We start from the raw sequence: 22,261 nt of genomic DNA, 5'->3' as shown, positions 1-22,261 counted from the left end.
AAATGTTGAAGGAAACCAGTTTGTCAGAGTGCGCTAATCACTGGATAAAGCTTACCCAAATTATGGCTGAGAATTATCCAAAGTTGAAACAAGCTGTAGTGCAATGAAGTGCATATAAACACTACTCCTCTTTGAGTGTCCAGGTAACATTGCAAACTTACTTTAACATGAGTATGAGCTTGTTTTGGTTGGCATGGGAAAGTTTGCTACAGTACTATATCTGACAGTGCAGTAATGAAGTGCCATAAGAACAAATGCAGGAGATTAGTGATCACCCTTAAAATGAAGGATGTCATACTGGAAGGTTATGATGGTTGCTCTGTCTAGTACAGATGTTCACCCATGGAGTGCTTAACAGTGTGTACAATAATGACAAACATTAATAAGGCACACATCAGTGACATGCACTATTGGCAAAAAGAGACATAGTATCCAGTTCCCAGGGATCCCTCAGAACTTCTGTCTCCCCATGTAATCCTAATCAATTGTAGAAGCTGATCCAAAACACAACCCTCTATTCTTTGTGATCACCTCATAATTATGGATCATGGAAAAGTTAAACATCCTGTTCTTCAGTCTTGTCCTCCAACTTCCCATCCTATAAACAGCTTGGTACCAGGCACCCATACAGAGTAAATAGCATTTATATCACGCTATCAAAAGAGGAAAATAGCGAACGCTATTTCATCGAACCTAAAATATCTAAACCACATAATATCGAACATTCAGAACAGCAAATTTTTTCCTTAGGAAAATATTTGCTATTCCAAAACACATACACACAACACAAGCACACCTAAAAAACATCAATCCACACACATACACTTATAATCCTGCAACTAACCCTACACTAAACTATACATACACTACTATCTATCCACTTACCTTAACCCAAACCCTAACCCTAAGGTCCATCACTATCGCACACTCGCCTAACCCGCACCCTAACCCTAACTCACTTAACCCACCCCTAACCCTAATTCACCTAACCCTAACTCACCTAACCCGCACCCTAACCCTAACTCACTTAACCCACCCCTAACCCATGCCCTAACCCTAACTCACCTAACCCGTGCCGTAACCCTAACTCACCTAACCCATGCCCTAATCCTAACAACCACACAATCGTACACTTACCTGAACCCGACCCGTACATTTCCACCACAGCGCTGGAAATAGGGAAGCCACAGAACCGGCCAACCAAATTATTTCCCTAGGAAAGAATTCAGTGTTCTGCAGCTTCACTGTTTTTAGCGTTCACTCAAAATGGGTTGATATTAGAACATTCGGAGTTTTAAAACTTTGATGTTCTGATATAGACCCAGTAAATATGGTAGCGCTTTTGAATTTGTTGTGCCTGTAGCACCAAAAAAGTTTGTGTCATTTCACCAGAGACTAGCAGCATTACAGATTCTGTTACTCCTGTATCAGAGAGTAAACATGATGGATCATGGAAAAGTTAAACATCCTGTTGTTCAGTCTTGTCCTCCCACTTCCCATCTGTATCAGAGAGTAAAAATGAGAACAGGTCCTTTCTGTACATTAGCAGACTTAAGTTTTCCAGTGGAAGCAAATGTTTGGCAAATTATGACACAGCCCTTTGACCCCCTTCTAAACTTGTAATCTTGGGTATTCAGATTGTGCTACACAACAGAAATACCTCTCTGTTATTATAATTTAATGGGTAGCTTCATGAATTTTGCCCCCATATTTACTGTTATGTCCTCCTAGATTTATGTTCTTCATAAAGTATGGCCTGCTTAAAATTACGCAGAATATTAAAAAAACTTAAACAAAACCACAAAAAGCCACATTATTAGTAGCTTTCCACAGCACTTAGAAAACATTATATTTTGCAAAATAAGTCATCCAGATTTTGACCCTCTGCTATGATGTTTTAAAAGGTTAGTCTTGTAATTTTTAAGTCTTGTGGGATACGGCACAAAAGCAGCATAACTTAGTAGAAGTTTTGTTAAATACCCATTTTGAATGTGATTATATATATATATATATATATATATATATATAAATATATATATATATATATATATATATATATATATATATATATATATATATATGTGTGTGTGTGTGTCTGTACAACTTTTACAGGACAATAAGGACAACAAGACTCTTGTATTAGAAATTGCATAGCTTAAAATTGCAAACTCTTGCAATGAAGTTTGCCACAATCTCTGTTGAAACAGATGCATTTCAGAGTTCCAAACATCCAGAAAAGGAACCTGGTGAGTTATTTGCATCATTATGATGCAGCACGTGAAACACAGCACTGTGATGTGTTTGATTAACAGCACAGCCACTAGAGGAACAATGTAGGGGAGGATGGTAGCAAACAGCTGATGCCAACGAGTTTACCCTTGGGGAAGGAGGTTACACTGGTGACAAGTACAGGGATGTAAGGGTGTTGGCCACAGCCATGTTGCAGAGTGGTGTGTTTCTTAGGTGGAGAGTGGGCATGTGTGGTAACATGCATGCACCCTTTTGTGAAGCAACAGTTGTGGAGCTCAAGGAAAACCACGGACAGAAGAGTTAGACTCGTATAGTAAAAACCATGTTACTCATCTTAGATGATGGGAGTCACTCCTGGAATGCTCAGCTCTCACTTCCTGGGAACCAATAAGCTAACAGAGATCTCTCTCAAAGGAATAAATGAGCCAGATAAATCCAAAAAGATGCACCACTTACCTGGTGTATGTGTAGGGGGTGCAAAGTGATGTGCAGTTGAATTAAAGTTATTGTTTTATTAAATACAGATTTGAATTTAATAAAATATGTAGTTCAAGTAAACTGACAGTAATGACAGAAGGGAAACCAGTTACTAAAGCTATTTTAAGCTAGGCCATCTGCTTTCTTTTGATCTTCAAAGACCTGTGAATTTGCCTTAGTAACTCTGCTGATACCTTGTTAATTGCTTATAATTACACATATTGCTTTTAGTAACACATTCCCTGGGATTCAATAAAGCTTACACTAAGTGTACACTGTTCTGAGTGAACAGACATAACTCACACCTTCTTCCTCCTATTTTTAGTTTTCCTACTGATATTCTTGCAGCTTTAAATATTGACAGTGATTTATAAAGGTTACCACAAAGTGTAGACTGTGTGTACACTCTGTAATCTTTCTGAGTGACTAGAAAGCACAAACAATGTGATAAGAACATTCTTAAATACATATTGTGTGCACTTGGTGTAGGCTTTATTGAATCCAGCCCATTGACTTTCCACTAGCTGGCGATTTGCTTAAGAGGTCCCATTGAGGTCTTACATAGGCCTAACAGGTGTCTAGAAAAATATGTCTATACAATTAAAAAACATAGCAAAAAGAAGAAGCTTTTATATTTCCAAGAATGGAACAGGACAGGTGCAATAAGACTGGGAAAGGGACAAGTGAAGTGTTCATCAAGGGTGGAAGTGGTTGAAGCATTGGAAAGGCAAAAAATGCAGATTTAATACTGGAAGAGGAACTGTACACGTTTGGCATGCAAAACACTCAAATACATATGAAAAACAAAAGCAATTTAACTAAAACACGTGGTAGAATAACAATAATTCCTTGCAACGGTGAGTATTAATGGTTCAGATTTATTTCCGTCTAACTTTAGCATTTGATCTTTTGGAATTTGTCCTCAGGAATAAACATGACCAGCTGATAATAAATTCCACCACACCTTCTACTTGTCAAAGGTATTTTTGCCTAACATAACTTCAGGAAAGAGTCAAAGTAAACGCTGATGATGGGGGCATTTATATCGTAAAAGTGAAGTTATTACACAAAACATACACCCACAGAGTGCTCTCTTGCTGTTACAGAACTGTTCATTTCTAATAATAGTATTACTATTTTCACATCGCTTAAACAAAAGATAGTGCAGTTTTGGTACAATATCTACACTATATGTGTCAGTCATTATATCAATCAATTGCAGTGCACTTGTGTAGCCATTGTTCCGCTCAGAGGTAGATGTTCTGGGGTAATCAAGTATAAAATAAATGATATAACAGCATGCCATTTTAATAGTGTCAGCCCCAAGTGAATAACTAACATTGCTTTACAGTCAGGTAGTTATCTACCACGACTATTATAGGTTTGTTTAATAATTCTAGGAATAGCATTAACTTAGCTAAGTAAAGTTTCCTGCCAGATGAATACTAGGTGAGATAAGCTCTGTAGCAGTTCATGAAACAGCCACTGACAGAGAAGATTTTTTAACTAAATTAAAAAAGTCAAGAAGCTAATGAATGCAATGAAAAAATACTAGAAACTTTCATAAAATGAAAAAAGAAACTTAGATTAGTTTGACCTGCTGTCTTCCTGACATTTGTAAACCCTTTGAAATGTCCTCCCTGAGATTAATTGTATTTTTTCTGTGCAGGGAGGCAGAGAAAAAGGAAGATATAATTCTAGATGACATGTCATTCCAGGAAGCGTTCTTGCAGTTCATTGTGCAAGTCTTGACCTTATGATTATAGTTACCCTTAGGCTTCATCTCTGGGGATGAGTGAGAAGCAGATGTTCATATAGTACTTTTTCTTCTTAACCTAATCAGCAGAAGTCATTTTATGCTCTGTTCTTTGGTGTGCACCAGTTATCAGATTACAAAGGGCTGTAGGAATTCCTATATTTACAAAAGAAACAGATCATCAGAAACTGTAGCTTTACATTTCTGAATATTTTTAAACAATTATCATTATGTATGGCCAGTCTGGTTAGAAATAGGAGTGGGACCATCACATAGTTCATATATTTAAAGCAGCAAGAAAACATGTAATTAAGATACTTCAGTGCGTCAAGTGCAATTGTGTTTGCAAACAGTACGTAAAGATTGTGGTACCATATACCAGTTTTGTGCAAGTATTTTGTGAAAAGAATGTATTAGGCCCTGTCTCCTAGTGACAGGTTTATATAGTCTGAATGTTTTTATAGCACCTGTATTGCCCTGTTTATGACTTACTGGTGTATGTTTTTGCATAGACCCATGTTGCTGTTGTGATCACAGTACCCTTTACTTGAGTAAGTGGAAGCCATCTGCACTATACTAAGTACACAAGACATTTACATCTCCAGCGTAACTTGGGCTGTCATGCTAATGATGTGCTTATCACACATTGCATTGTCTTTTCTCAGTCATTTACCAACGTAAAGGATCACGTTTGACAAGCATTCCAAACTACACTGAACTACTTTTCATTATGCCATGTTCTGCTTATCTGGCAAAAAATGCACAGATACTTTCCTAATTTAATACATTCAAATTCTCTGTATTTCAAAATATTCCACATTTTCTAAAGCTATATCTTGTAGATCCAGAATCGTAACACCAGCATGCTATACTGGAGTCTTGGGTTTGAGATCTGTAGGAGAGCTATTGCCATCCTTTTACTTCTGTGTAATAAAATGTAATATTTCTAAGGATGAACATAATTTGGTAAATTTATTTTGATCTAGCAAACTGCCCTGGGCGACCATTTAGCACTTCATATCTGCCCATCATTTATTTCATTCTCTACTTACCCATTTTATCCAGTTTTGGTTGAGAGTGCAGTCACAGCCTATTTCAACACTAGTATGTGCATGGCAGAAAAATGCATCCCAGGTAGGACACCGGTCTTTTGTAGGACACAAACATGCTCACTCAGTCACATGGGGCATGCACAATTATGTGCAGATTTTAAGACAGTCACTTCATCTATATAATTTTCTTTGTAATACAGGAGCAAACTAGCATACTCCACAAAGAAGGCACTCTTCTGGTATGCTGTTTCAGATATTAACCCCCCTCCATTTTGTTTTGTCAGTGTAATACATTCCTAACTTCATTTCATAGTTGGAATTTATGTCTTCCATTTTTAGTTCATTACTTGATAAGTTTCATCATTTACTCTGTTCCATGCGATCAAATCCTGTGTTTCAATATTAATTACACAGATTTCTTGTGATTATGGACTATTTTCTTTTTTTGTATCACCACTTGTTTCCATCTTTTAAGTAGCATTTCCCAATAGTTTTAGTTGGCAGAAGATCCCCTCTCTCAGCCAGTCCATTTCAACATCATCAGCAATAATCCCCCTTTCCCCATTTTTCTATATGTGGTAGGGGGTTTGTATCAACTGTTGCCATGTATGGAATTCAAGGCCAGACTCCTAAGTCATGCTTGACTGTCACAGGTCTTACACACAGTCCATCTGTTTGCTGGATGCCTTTGTTTTCTTTTGTCTTCTTCCTGTCTGTTCCCATATCTTTACCAGATTGTCTGCTGCTTTCTTGCACATGTGCCTGAACCACTGTAATCTATTCTTTTTGACATTCTTTGCAATTGGAGCTACTCTGGCTCTGCTCTGATGTCCTCATTTCAACATCTGTCTCACAGTGTGTATCCTACCATCCATCTCCTGCACTTCATCTGCCTTCAGTTCTGATTTCACTGTCCAGACTTCTGTGCCATACAGTAGTACTGGTTACACCACTTTTTTGTACATCTTACTTTTCAGCTTCTTTGGCATTCTACTTTAATACACTACCCCTGATATTCTGTGCCAGTTGGCTGCAGCCCCTCTGATTCTAGCTTCGACCTCCTCATTCAGACTTCCTTTCTCCTCAACCACCCCTCCCAGATACCTGAAGCTGCTAACCTGTTCCAGTACTTTCCCTTCCATCTTAATTTTTAGTTCCTTCTGATTTCCCCCATTTGCTGCTATTACAATGATCTTATCTGTACTCAGTATCATTGCATGTGCCTTCAGTTTTGCATTCCACTCTCCTATCATTTTCTGAAGATCTTGTTCAGAGTCTGCCTGCAGTGCCACATCATACATACAGTACCTTTTTCTTCTATTCACTCCTACCTGTTTCCTAATGTAGTCCATCGACAGTTATGAACAGCAGCGTGCTCACAGCTGAACCCTGATATGAACCCTGATGTCCTACTGGGAACCCCCCTAGGAGTCTGAAAACTGTTTGTACTTGCTTCATTGGGTCTTTGTACATAGCCTGAACTAATTCTACCAATGTTTCCGGGTTTTTGAGTCATTGCAGGACTGTCCAAATCAGCTTTCTTGGCACCTTGTCATATGCTTTCTCCAAGTCTAGGAATGACCAGTGGGACTCTTTCCTCATCTATTGTTTTTTTCTCAGCTATCTGTCTCATTGCAAACATCAGATTGGTTGTGCTGCATACTGATCTGAATTTCAGCTGCTCATCCCTCATCTAACTTTTTACTGATGTGCATATCCATTTATCAATCACCCTGTCCAGAACTGTCATACAGTGTGGCAGGGGTTTGATACCTCCATATTGCCACAGTTGTGGATGTTCTCTTTGTTCTTGAACACTGGCACTAGTATGCTTATCCTCCAATCGTCTGGGATACGCCTTTCTCTACACACAGCTACGAGTACTCTCAGAAGCCATTTCTCTCCTGTCTCACTCAATATTTTGATCATATCAACTGTGACCTCATCTGAGTCTGCTGCTTTCCCATGACTTTATTTTTCTTAGTTATATTCTTACTTCTTCTAGGGTGGGCTCCTTTTATTATTTCATTATGGGGCACTACATCTCCTCTTCATTCCGAAAATGCTGGAAGTACTCCTTCTTTCTGCCTTTGATGTTCTGTAGATTGGTGAGTAGGGTGTCTAATGACTGCTTTCTGTATCATTCTTTGATTTGCAAACTTGTAGACCTGCTTTGGGGCATATACTGGGTCAGTTTCCAGAACCTGGTAAAGCATCTCTGATATCTTGTTCTTTGCTATTGCAAATGGTCTCTCAGCCTCTTTGTTAGCAAAGTCCTTAGCCTGGTCCATCTTTTCTGTCTCCCATTTTTTCCTGCACTCCTTATTTATTTTGATGACTTCCTGGAATTCTGCAGTCCACCACCAGCTTTCATTATGTATCTTATTTCCCTACCTGCCTCAACTGCATATCTGTTCTGCATATTCATGCTGTTTAGAGGTGCTGCCATTTTTCTTCAGCTACACATATTTTCTCTTCCTGAAGTGCTAGAGCCCTGAGTAATTCCTTCATCTCTTGTGCTTTCACTCCAGTCAACATCCAAGTCTTCATCCTTGTTTCTGTTGATATTATAGCCTTCTTTAAATACTGTTTGCAGCTGATTTGGTCCATGTTGTTAGGCGACTGTTTCACTGGGGATGACTTTGCAATCATTGATTCTGCCCAATGTCCTTTCCTTAGTAGGAGTAGGCCTACCTGAGTTGCATGATGGCCACTCTCATATGTGATCTTGTGACTGTCTTGCTTCTGAACCACATGCTGGCCACCAGCAGGATATTTGCCAGACAGATGTCTAATATATCCTCTTATTCTTTATTTCTGCTGCCCCACCCCTGTGGATCCAGGCAGTCCATTTGTCATGTGCAGTCTAGCCCACTATGTGCATTCAGATCCCCCATTATCAACACCAACTTATGGTGTCCTGCTTTATCTAATACATACTGCTGCCTGAATGCACTCTTTTCTTCAGTATCACAACACTGTTGTGGGGCATAAGCTGAGATTATGAATACTGCTCTATCTGTACACTGGAGTCTGATTGTCATGGGTCTGTTACTAATTCTTATGACATCCCTCACACTCTTCTGAAGCCTTTCTCTCACCATAATTCTCATACCATTGACATACTAGTCTGTCCTTCCCCTGAGTAGTAGACACTGCATCCCTGGTCAAATGGCTTTGCTGCAGTGCCATTCCATATTGTTTCATGTTTATAGAGAATGTCTAACCTCCTCCATAGCAGCATTTCATCCACTTCCATGTTGCATCCTGTCAGTGAACCTATAGTGAGTGAAACAATCCTTAGTTCATGTTTGGCAGGTTGATTGGTTTTACGTTTGGCTTTCACTCATGACAGCTATCTTAGGTAACTGATGATGGACAACTGGACACTGACTAGCCAGTAGCTTAATAACCCAGGGCTTTATGGCAGGTACACTCTGGTGAAAAGGAACACACAGACCTCTTCAACTGTCAGATTGGGGCCCTAGCATAGTAGGAGTAGGCTGGGTCCTCAACCCACTTATCACTGACAAATACCCATGGCCATTTTTGGAAACATTAGTCAACATCACCAAATCACCTAGAGCTAAATTTTATACCATTGAATTGATACATGCAGTCTGTGGTCCATGTTCTCCTATCTAGAGGATACTGTACATCACAGTTGATGCCTGGAGTGGTTGGTCTATACTTCCTTCAATATGCACCTTCTGGAGACTGTGCTACTGCCCACAGCTCCATTCTTTAGTGTGTTTGAGGTGGAAACACCCAGCATGTTTTTGGGAGACATGAGGAACCCTACAGTAACACAGGGAGAACATATAAGTTTCACGCAGTCATTGGCCTGAGGTCAGGATTGAACCTCATGCATTGTAGCTGAAGAAGTTAAATAATTTTGCCAACTGGTATTTTAGTAGATGGTGTATTTTAAATATTTAGTTGAATTCACACATGTTAGCTGTATCTAATAGTATTTCCAGCTGATATTTAACATTAGATGAGAAAACTCCAGTAATAAGGTTAAACAGCAGCATTTGTTTTAAATAAATGTAGTTTTTCGCTTTAATTCTCAAAACTCTATTTAATGTTTCAAAATGGCAAACACATGAGATACTGCAGATAGGTGAATTTAGGAAACATGAATGGAACCACTTAAAATCATACTTTCCTACATATGTGTGTGGTGCCGCTGCTAGAGAAAAGGTAAAATACCTGGTGGAAAAAAAAAACTTCATGTTTGCATGTGCTTGTCCCGTACTGCAGAATATACAAGCAAATATAACAGTTTTGCTTTTATTACAATTTAAAGTAAAACAAGTATGTACTACAGAAATAAACAATAATTTATACATATCAAATCATATAAAAATAAAATGAATGGCCGGCACTAAAACTGATTGGTTCTCCAGTTTTATAGAAATGTTACTGTTTCTGACGATTATACTAATGAGAATCTACAGTTTCCTTTTTACAGCACTCTTCAGTGTTTTGAGTACCTTTATTTTGTTTTATTCCGTTATGAAGCAGTCCTATTGGAAAAACAGCAAATTTAAATTCTGACATGTCTGCATTGCTTATTTCATATCCATATGTTTAGCATCACAGGATTCACACACTGAATACAACGGAATGAATGATGTCTGTGCTTATAATACACTGTAAGAACACAATAAATGGCAGTGGGTTTATATATGAAAAACTGTGTGAAACACAGTACACATGACATCTTGAATTAAAACTGACAACCAGTAAGATGATTGCAAAGACCTAAAGGTGTTGCTGTAACTCTGAGCATTAAAAAAAATTATAGCACTGGCCCAGAGGAATCCCAGCAGAGGGTCAGATGTAGGAGAAGTTCCTTATTTTTCACAACAGAAGGTTTTCATGCACTATACCCTATATAGTTAGTGATAATGAATATTTATTTATAGGTTCATAGGCAGGTACTAGGCTATCTGCCCAAAGGCATTTATAAGCCTAGCCAGAATGTGGTGGCTTTCACCACCTCCTTAGATTAGTTCCCTATGCCTCTGTCCAGCAGAGCCACTGAAGTGATCCCCGGGGTAAACTTTCTGTTTCCCATCCACTCGTCAAGGTTTCTCTTGGAGTGTTAGCGAGGAGCTCTGCCTAATGTAGATTGGAATCTTGTTCCAAAGCATGGGAAGTCTCTGTGACAGGAATCTATCCCTCCAGCACGTCCTATTTATTGTTATGGTGAGGTTTAGATCCCTAGAGCATGTGGCTCAAGGGGATAAGCTTTTCTTTAGGTGGAGCATGTCCATCAGTTCTGGGTTGGACATGGCCTTGTATGTTAGGCAGAGATCAACTGAGTAGGCAGTATGCAAATGAGTACAGCTGGAGTTTCTTCAGTTGAGCTGCATAGGGCATCTGTTTGAGGCTAGTGATCTTCTTGGTGAGGTACTTCTGTGGTCTTTCCAGCTGTTGCAGGTGTCCTGTATGATACATCCCAAATGGGGCGTTGTACTCTGTGATGGGTCTGATGAGTAGAGGGGCACAATGCCCTCTTTTGATCTGGATGCGAACCCTTTTGTAATAAAGTGGGCCACGTAGAAGGATTTTCTAACCACTTTGGCAACGTGATTATCAAAGGAGAGTTTACTATCTACTTGGGTCCCCAGATCCCTTATTATGTCTTCCATATTTAGGGGATTACCACCTATGTGGTAGTTTGTGGGTACTTTTTTTCCAAAGGGGATGACTATGCACTTTTTGGCATTTAGCTTGAGGCCATGATTTTGACACCAGCTATCTGTCTCAGTGAGACCCTTTTGGAAGATGTCTGTGCCCGCCGGAGAGTCAATTATAGCCCCTAGTTTGCAGTCGTCTGTGATCTTGGTCAGCCATAGTCTTCCTGTGCTTGCCTGTACCTCTGAGAAGTATATGCTGAACAGGAGGGGTCCTAGGACTGAGCCCTGGGGAACGCCACTTGTAACCGGTTTAGAGTCGGACCTAGCTCCTGCAACTCTTATTACGTGGGTTCTGTCTGTGAGCCAGTTGGCAACCCATCTTGTGACGTAGGGCTTTATGTTCAGGCTGGTGAGCTTCTCTATAATACCAGAATGGGGAATGGTGTCAAAGGCCTTTGCAAGGTCTAGGTAGGCTGTGTGTACCACCTTTCCCTCGTCTATAGCCTTGGTAACTGTCTCAAAGAAGTCCACCAAGTTTAGGAGGCATGATCTGCCCTTAACAAAGCTGAACTGGGTAGGGTCCAGTGTTTGAAGGTTCCCAATGTCTCTGTTCATGAGTTCCATGATGATGCGCTCCATAGCCTTGCAGACCAAGTTAGTCAGGCTTATAGGGTGATAGTTCCTGGGGTCTGTTGTGACTCCACCTTTGTGGAGCAGAATAACCATTGCTGTGCCCCACTCTATGGGTATGTAACCTGTGGGGAGGCTGAGTTTGAACAGTGTGTTTAGGTGAGGGATTAGTTTGTCTTTGAGCTCATGTAGGACATGGCCTGGGACACCGTCCGGTCCCATTGATGCTGTGTTTTTGGCTTTGGAGAGGGCCTGAGTGTCTGTGATTTCAGGAGCTCTACATTCTTCTGGTATGGTTATGGTCCCTTTTGGATGTGAGAGGGGGGTAAAGTTTGCGCTGAACCTGTCTGCCGGGATGTTGGCAATATTGGTCAGTTCAGTGTATTTTGTACCATTCTGCACTAACTCCAAGCAGATTTGAGCATTGCCACTTAGATTCTTGACATAGCTAAAGAATGCCTTGTGGTTATCTTTGGAGTCCTTGGCAATTTTTCTTTCGAAATTCGCCTTGGATGATTTTATGAGGGATCATAGTTTCTTGCTGATACTGAACAGGGATGTCTTTCCTTCTTGGGATTTTACTCTTTTTCTGTACTAGTTTCCTCCTGTTGTATAGCTTGTTTATGGCAGGAGTCCACCAGACTGGTTCCCTTTTCTTGGAGGAGTGAGTCTTGGTTTTGCTTGGGATAGCACGATCCATGCATTCTTGTAGGTGCCCGTAGAATGCATTAGTAAAGGATTTTGCAGCTTGGACAATGTTATCCTTTAGCATGGGGGCTTTGAAACTTTCCATCTTGGTCTTAAGTAACGTGAAGTTTGCTTTTGAAAAGTTTTTCACGGTGGTTTCCTTGTCCGGGGGGTGGGGTGGGAATGTGGATATCCAAAGTGATTTGTTTATGGTCAGATCTAACCAGCGAGGGGTTGACCTCTGGTATGGAACACCGGTCGCCCATGTTGGTAATGACCAGATCCAATATGTTGCCACCTCTGGTGGGAGTGTTGACCAGTTGATCCAGGGTGTTTGAGTTTATAAATTCTAGGAAATGTTGGGCAAGGGAGTTAGTACTTGAGTAGTTCTCCCACTTAATGTTTGGGTAATTGAAATCACCCAATATTAGGGTGTTTGGTAGGACCTTTATATTTCCCAGTGTTTTCAGAAATGCAGAATGGGGGTCCTGGGACATGGTGGGTGATCTGTAGCAAGCTACAATTTGAATTGCAGTTTTGCCCATTGTTAGTTGCACGTGGATGATCTCTGAAGCATCGTGCTGTGCCACTAACCTGGAGATGTGGGTATCCTTGATGAATATGGATACACCCCTGCCTTTTGTATTTTGGTCTGGGTTCTGTGGCTGAAATGTATGGTATGAGTTGTAGCCTGGTAGTGCTGGGGTACTCTCTGGAGCCTTAAACCAGGTTTCTGTTACTGCACATATATCAATTTTCTCCATACTGAGGAGTGCCTCGAGTGCATACATTTTGAGGTTTAGACTTCTGGCATTGAGTAGCATTACCTTCAATTTATTGTTACTTGTGCTATTTATAGCGGTGGGTTTGTCTTTTGAGCCTTGCCTAAAAAAGGCAGTATGGGCGTGACAAGAGCCTTGGCCAGTATTCGAAAGCTAAGGGTGACAGGTGCAAGTCGTCTCTAGCAAAGCAGCGTGGCTTGTCGAGCATGTCATCCCAGGTTGACAGACACTGGATCCCCTTTGAATGACACCAGAAACTTAGCCAATTGTTGAAATTGATAATTTTTTCTTTATACTGTGGTATAATTCTTGGTGAGGGCAGGATGCTACTCAGGGTCAGGGTCATACCGGCCTGGGCTACAAGATCAGAGAGCTCTTCCATGTCTCTTTTCATGTAGTCCAGGGAGGAATGGCACAGGTCATTCACACCAGCATGGACAATGACAGAGTCATATTTGTACTTGTTCTGGAGTGACCTGAGTGCTTGTGTTATGTGGCAGATCCTGGCACCTGACAGGCAGCTAACAGTAACCTTCTTATTCAGCCTAGTGAGTAGGATGCTTAGTTTATGTGGGAAGCTTAGTTATGTTTAGTTTAGTTTATTTATTTGTTTATGTACCCATAAACAGTTCTGATATTATAGGGAACATCAATAAATCTAGGAAGAGGAGTAAATCTGAAGCAGAAAATTGTGCATCTATGCCTAAGCCATACCAGTAGACAGATATGTGATGTGCAGATTTTTATGATTTTTTTCACTATTGTACTAGCCTACATCTGCACTGCTTACAATTTAGATATCGCATTCATCAAATTCAACTATGATCTGCACATAAGCTTTTATCCACTTCCATCTGCGTTGCTACATTATAAACTCTTAAATTCAGGCATTCTGTGTGTGAATGTGGACCCTGCAATAACAGACTAATAGCTGTCCAGACATAAACAAAATGCATTTGGTGACTTTGGGTGCTCTGTTGCATCAGATAAACTATTGAATAATCTACCTTATATTCTTACATAAAATCAAGAGACTAACTTTCAAGAAAACATTGGTAAACCAATGTCAAGATAATTGGGATTGCAACTGTGGAACCATTTAAGTTTTGTTGTGATATAAGTCATAGAACTGAAATGGAAGTCTACATATTTCAGAGTTCTCTGCTTTATTTCTAAATGTGTCAGGCATGACTACAACTGTAATACCAAAGAGATAATACTATTACTTTTTTCTGCCTTCAGCTGTGACTCATCTTATATGTCATCTTTGGTTCATAGGTGTGTACTAGGCTAATGGCCCTGGAGCCTTTACAAGCCTAGCCCACAGGATTACCCTGGCATCATGCCGCCTGACCTTAGTTCCCAGTGCCTTTGTCAAGTAGAGCCACCGGAGTGATCCCCGGGGTGAATTTTCTATTTCCCATCCACTCATCAAGATTTCTCTTGAAGAGGGACAGTGAGGTGCTCTGTTTGATATGTATGGGAAGTCTATTCCATAGCATGGGTAGTCTCTGGATTATGAACCTGTCCCTCCAGCGCATTCTGTTAATTGTGGTAATGAGGTTGAGGTCTCTGGAGCGTGTGGTGCGGAGAGATTGGGATTGGGATTTCTTTAGATGTAGCATTTCTAACAGAGCTGGGTTAGACATGGCTTTGTAAGTTAAGCAGAGATTGCCTCTAAGTAGGCGATATGAGACAGAGAATAGTTGGAGTTTTGAGTCTGTCCATTTAGAACAAGTATTTAAGACCTAAAATCCTCTTTGTGAGGTACTTTTGCGGCCTCTCCAGTTGTTGCAGGTGTGTAGTGAGGTACATGCCAAATGGGGCATTGTACTCGATGACTAGCCTAATGATGGAAGAGTAGAGAGAGACAATGACCTCTTTCTTCCTGGATGGAAAACCCTTAGTAATGAGATGTGACGCATAAAAGGACTTTCTGACTACAGTGGCAATGTGGTGGTCAAAGAGAGGTTGCTGTCAACCTGTGTTCCCAGATCTTTTAAAATGCCTTCTGTGTCCAGTGGACTACCAGCGATGTGGTAATTCATGGGAACCAGGTTTATAAATAAATAAAATATTCAGATTCAGTCCTTATGGAGCATGTACATATAATATATTTTATTTTTATTAAGGGTGTAGCTTAAAATATAGTTGTTAACACTATTTAAGGTACAAGAATAAATGTGGTTTTAACATACAATATTTTTATACTATATATATATTTTACATACATTTTATATATTTTTTTAATATTTTTATATATTTATTGGTATTTATACATCAAACTAATGTATTAATAAGAAATGAGTATTTCCTGTCACAATTTCTTTGATGATTTTACTTATATTTAATTTTTACAACATTTATATAAGTTGGAAACAAAATTATGAAATGTTAAGATCATGAATTCCTATGAACCTCTACAACTTTGTATTAACATTCAAGTGTAAATTACCAAAGGTTTGGTTCAGCATTACCTCAATGTTAATTAGTGTCAATTAATGGCCAGCCTATTAGAAGTCAAGATTAATTAAGTGTGTTTTACTTAGATGTATTTAAACTGAAGATTTGTATGTGTAACAGATTCTGATGAAGTCTCCACATGGGAGATGAAAGCGCTTAATCTGTTTTTTTTGTCAAATAAATTGGTGTCTTGAAACGTTTTACCTAGTGGTCTGTTGGACTTGGACCTTGAATTTATTGAAATTGAGTTTCCATGTTTTATTAAGAGGAAAACCTTTATTGTTACTGGAGAACAGCGCCTACAACTGCATTTTTTCTGTTTGGAAGTTGTGTGCGTTTCGGTTACTAGTGGCTGTAATTGGCGCTTTTCTGGTATCGAGGATTCCTGGCAGTATGGAGAGTAGTGGTTTACTCAATGAACTAATCAAATTAATTCAAAGTTACTCACAGGGGAGTAACAATGGGACTGAAGCTTTAAATGAGATTCCCTGTGCGCAGAGTTCACCTAGAGGAACAGGGGAACGCAATCACGATACACCGATAGGTGAAAATGATCCAGGAAACACTAACAATGAACACTTCCGGTCCAACCATGAGCGTCGTGAGGGAGCGTACACTTGTAGAGGTAATGGAGGAACCACCAGGCAGAGGGAGAGCGTTGAACGAGAATATCCCAGTGTGGATCTTTACAAATGGCTTGACAATTCCTTTGGAACATTTAAATCAAGGGAAGAACAGACGCTAACCCACAATGGTGGATACAAGGACAAATGTAAGACTCTGAAACAGTATTTAACAAAATTTAAAAGTTTAGCATTGGATAATTGGTATTTAAAGAAATGTATAGATAACAAGATAGTACCAAAGGGACTTAGAATCAACAAGTTCCCTAACAATACAGTACTGGATTCTGAATTTTTTAAAACTATTGTGAATATTTTAAATGATTGTGGGCTGGCCATTCTTTGAGCAATGATAAAAAACAATGAAGAAGTTATGTTTGAATGTAAAAGCAATATTGATAAATTGAATGAGGAAATTAATGCTGACCTTTTATTTTCTGTTGATGAATACAAGAATATGTATTTTAAAACTATGTATGATGTGGACAATGTGATTTCAAAGAATCATGTTAGGAAGACAAGAAAATTGGATAGGGACTTGAATGAATACAGGGTGGGGAAAGCATATTTTTTTGACAACAGGAATTTTAGAAGGAATTTCCAAAATAAGGAAGGAGGTTACAACAGAGGAACAGAAATGGGGTTTGGTGAACACCAAGGCCATTATGGGGGATACAAACAAACATATAACCAGTATGGAGACCAAACTGTTAATAATGGGACCCCTTTAGAGGAGCAGGGACCGAGAAGGTCCGAAAGGATAAGGAATTTAGACCAACAACCATCTTACGCAGTAGCAACGAGGAATTATTATGTACCACCACAGAGGAGGGGGAGGGGGGGTGTCAGGGAGATTCAATAGACAGTAACATTTGTACAACCACGTCTCAACAACATGTTAATGTCAACGAGAATTGTATAAACAATATAGAGAGAAATGTTGGGTCTAACGTAGTTATTTTATCTAAAGAGAATTTTTTTTATTTATAACTACACAGATGTTGAGGTAAAACAAAAACATTTCAATTTGTTTACAAAAAGTTTCACATTTGTCCCAGTTAAAAAAACCTGGGATTGATGAAATCCTATTAGATATCAGGCTATTCACTAGGAAGTTGAATTTATTTCACATGTTCAAAGAAAGGAATACTAAATACAAAAAAAACTAATCTCAAGAAAGCCAGTACTTTTAACACCCCAATACACCAAGACATATTGAATTTTGAAAGATGTGTCATGGGTACAATAAGGGATGGATACAAAAACATTTACCCACAGGACACAATTTGACTAAGAATGAAATTTGGACTCTACAACAATTAAGTGACAATGTTAATTTGCAGATAATGAAACCTGATAAAGGTGGAGGGGCAGTGCTGATGGATACATGGGACTATACTAAGAGAATATGTGATATACTGGACAAAGATAGTAGGTATAGCCTAGTATCTAGGAATGAAGTGAATATTTCTTACAGAAAAATAGACATGATTTTAGAAGACAATTTATTACAAGGTCTAATAGACAATGAATTATACAATTTTCTAAGAGTAACAAAACCAGTTATTCCAGCAATATTCGGTATACCTAAGGTGCACAAGGACAAAGAAAGTCCACCTTTAAGACCAATTGTGTCCTCACAAGGTTCAAAAACACAACTGCTTGCAATTTTTGTGGACGTTAAACTAAAATAATTTTATAAGAAATTTCCACACATTTTAATAGATTCATGGGATTTCTTATCTAAAATAGGTGGCACCCAGTACAGGGATGGTATTGTTTTTTTGACAATTGATGTGAGAGATTTATTTTCGGTCATTCCACACCAAATTGGGTTGGAATGGTTTGAAAATATGATAGTGGAGATGAAAATTCTTACAGCTGATGATTTTACGCTAGTTATGGAAAATATGGAACTTGTTTTGAAGTATAACTACATTTATTTTCAAGGAGATTTATACCACCAAGCAGATGGGGTTGCCATGGGATCTGCCTGTGCCCCCATTTACGCAAACATTATAATGTTATTCTGGGAAAAACATTTTGTCTTTAGTTCTACTTTTTACAAACATATTGTAGGCTATTATAGATTCTTGGACGATATATTTATTTTGTGGGATGGACCCAAAGATGAAATTAATAAATTTATTACACACATCAATCAGAGTACGGAATTTCTCGAGTTTGCTTACGATTCAGACTCAGAAGAAATACATTATTTGGATGTTAAATTGACAAAAGATAGAATAAATAAACAAATTCAAATCTAGAATTTTTCGGAAGGAATGTTACTCAAATTCTTTTTTACATTTTAAGAGTGACCATCCCTACCACTCAAAGATGAATATAATAAAAGGACAAATGATTAGAGTAGCTAGAATGACTTCTGACAAAACAGAACTGATGGAAGAAATGGAAATACTACACAATATGTTCAAAGAAAGGGGATATCCTGACCACATGATTGAATCAAACAAAAAAGTTGTAACAGATAGATTGGATACATTATACAAACCCCTACTAACAAACATAGGTACTATTGGGGTAGAAAATATGTTTAGCACCAGAAAAGATGAGGAAGAGAAACTTCCTTTTTTGGTTTTGACACACTTTAATGGTGTCAGATGGATTAAAAAATGCATCAACGATGCATGGGGAATGTTTAGTAAAATGTCTAATAAGACAGATGTTTTCCAATTACCACTTAGATTTGCTTTTAGGAAGAACAGAAATTTGAAAAATATACTTGAGAAAAAGAAAAACATTCCAAGTGGAGCAAGTAGTAAATATGGTACTTTTAGATGTGCACAATGTGTTTTTATGGCAGATACTAAAGAATTGGAACTGCCAAATATAAATTTGAAATTGATATGTAGTAAATACTACAGTTGTTACACAAAAGGGGTGGTATATTTGTGTTACTGTAAGAAATGTCTGAAATACTACATAGGGAAAACTGAACGTAATTTAAGGGCACGTATATATGAACACAATAGAGATATTATCAAAATGAACGACAACAACGACTTATTTAGACATACCCGGATATGTAGAGATGCAGATTTTAAATTTTGGATATTGGAAGAGGTGGTGAAGCAAGAGAGGGGGGGATTGGGAAACCAAATTGGAATTTAGGGAGATAGTTTGGCAGTTAAGGTTGGACGCATGTGGAAATTATGGATTGAATGACCACATATCCATCAACCCAGCCCTTAAGATGTTCGCTGATGACCCAAAGAGACATAGATAGATGGTTAACTGTTGTAACTTATGTAAACAAATAAATAAAATATTCAGATTCAGTCCTTATGGCGCATGTACATATAATATATTTTATTTTTATTAAGAGTGTAGCTTAAAATATAGTTAACACTATTTTAGGTACAAGAATAAATGTGGTTTTAACATACAATATTTTTATACTATATATATATTTTACATACATTTTATATATATTTTTTTATATTTTTATATATTTATTGGTATTTATACACCAAACTAATGTATTAATAAGAAATGAGTATTTCCTGTCACAATTTCTTTGATGATTTTACTTATATTTAATTTTTACAACATTTATATAAGTTGGAAACAAAATTATGAAATGTTAAGATCATGAATTCCTATGAACCTCTACAACTTTGTATTAACATTCAAGTGTAAATTACCAAAGGTTTGGTTCAGCATTACCTCACTGTTAATTAGTGTCAATTAATGGCCAACCTATTAGAAGTCAAGATTAATTAAGTGTGTTTCACTTAGATGTATTTAAACTGAAGATTTGTATGTGTAACAGATTCTGATGAAGTCTCCACATGGGAGATGAAAGCGCTTAATCTGTTTTTTTTGTCAAATAAATTGGTGTCTTGAAATGTTTTACCTAGTGGTCTGTTGGACTTGGACCTTGAATTTATTGAAATTGAGTTTCCACGTTTTATTAAGAGGAAAACCTTTATTGTTACTGGAGAACAGCGCCTACCAACTGCATTTTTTCTGTTTGGAACCAGGTTTTTCACAAAGGGGATGACACATTTTTTTGGCATTGAGCTTAAGGTCATGGTTCTGACACCAGTCATTGGTGTCAATGAGGCCTTTCTATAGGATGTCAACATCACTTGGGGTGTTAATAATAGCTCCCAACTTGCAATCGTCTGTGAACTTTGTCAGCCAGAGTCTCTTCGTGTTGGCTTGAACTTCATGACTGGTCAGCAGTCTGACTTGGAGTCAGCTACTTTCACACTGTGGATTCTATCTGTGAGCCAGTTTGCAATCCAACTAGTGATATAGGGGTTGATCCCTAGCTTACTGAGTTTTTCTATGATTCCTGAGTGGGGAATGGTATCAAAGGCCTTGGCCAGATCTAGGTAGGCTGTGTGAACCACCTTACCTTCATCCACAGCTCTGGTGACTGACTCAAAGAAGTCGACCAAATTGAGCAGGCATGAGCTACCCTTCACAAAACCAAACTGTGTGGGATCCAGAGTTTGGAAATTCCATATATCCTTGTTTATAGGTCCATGATGATGCTTTCCATAGCTTGGCATATCAGACTCGTTAGGCTAATGGGGTAATAGTTCCCAGGGTCTGTAGTCACTCCTCCTTTGTGGAGAGAGATGACTGTAGCAGTGTGCCATTCAGTAGGGAGAAAGCCTGAGGTGAGGCTGTGATTGAACACGGCACACAGGTGAGATGCCAGTTCATTCTGTAGTTCATGTAGAACACAGCCAGGGATATTGTCTGGTCCCATAGAAGCTGTATTCTTGGCCTTGGACAGTGCTGTTTTAACCTGTGCAGCAGTAATGCTGGGTGCCTGGCAATCTACTGTTAATGTGATAGGTCCGTTGGGAGGGAGAGAGGGGTAAAGGTGGCACTGAAACTGTCGGTCAGTATATTGGCAATATCTGTTGGCTCGGTATAGGAGGTACCATTGTGCAGTAGCTCAGAGCAAATCTGGGTATTGTCATGGAGATTCTTTACATAACTATAGAAGGCCTTGTTGTTGTCTTTACTATCTGCTGCAATTCTGTTTTCATAGCTAGCTTTAGAGGATTTGATGAGGGATCTCAACTTTCTGTTGAGGGTGATAAGGGAGTTTTTCCAGTCTTGAGACTTCACCTTATTCTGCATCAGTTTCCTCTATCTGTTGTAGAGTTTGCTTATGGCAGGGGACCAACAGATTGGCTTCCTATTTTTGGAGGAGAGGGTCTTGGTTCTATTGGGTATGGCGAGATCCATGCATTTGTGTACATGTTCATACAGTGCATTGGTGTATGATTTGGTGGTCATGCAACTATTCTCCATTTGCATGGTTGCTGTGAAGTTAGCCACCTCTGGTTTTAGGAGCCCAAAGTTAGCTTTGTAGAAATTTTTCATGGTGGTCACCTTTGCGGGAGGGATGTGGATTTCCAAGCGAATTAGTTTATAGTCAGCTCTAACCAGGGAGGAGTTGACTATTGGTGTAGAGCAACGGTCACCCATGTTAGTAATGACCAGGTCAAGGATGTTGCTACCTCTAGTGGGGGTAAGAACGAGCTAGTCCAGGCCATTGGAATTAATGAATTCCAGGAAATGTTGGGCAAGTGTATTGGTACTTGAGTAGTTTTCCCAGTTAATGGAGGGGTAGTTGAAGTCGCCCAGTATGAGAATGTTAGGTTGGACCCTAATATTCTCCAGGGTGCTTAGAAACATGGAATGTGAGTCTAGGGACATGGTTGGGGACCTATAGGAGGCTACAACCTGAATCGCTATCTTACCCAATGTTAGCTGCACCTGAAGTATCTCTAATGCATTATGTTGGGCTACCAGTCTGGAGATGTGCACATCCTTTATGAATATGGAAACACCATTGCCTTTGGAGCTTCGGTCCAAGTTCTGGGGGCAAAAGGTGTGGAAT

General features: G+C 38.9%; 1 protein-coding gene across 1 annotated transcript in view; it reads left to right on the top strand.

Annotated features, from left to right (window-relative positions):
* Positions 1–4,487, top strand: part of CCHR5.PART0H6orf120 (chromosome chr5.part0 C6orf120 homolog) — a 161,798-nt gene extending 157,311 nt beyond the window's left edge. Inside the window, 2 exon segments of the mRNA XM_044071993.1 lie at positions 3,626–3,707; positions 4,397–4,487. Coding sequence (XP_043927928.1) covers positions 3,626–3,707; positions 4,397–4,487 — 173 coding nt within the window.
* Positions 4,488–22,261: the final 17,774 nt, after the last annotated feature.

This window comes from Protopterus annectens, chromosome 5.part0, assembly GCF_019279795.1.
Source record: "Protopterus annectens isolate FY-2018-M chromosome 5.part0, PAN1.0, whole genome shotgun sequence".
NCBI lineage: Eukaryota > Metazoa > Chordata > Ceratodontiformes > Protopteridae > Protopterus > Protopterus annectens.
The sequence above is the reverse complement of the archived record's forward strand: the minus strand, read 5'-3'. Positions and strand labels throughout refer to the sequence as shown.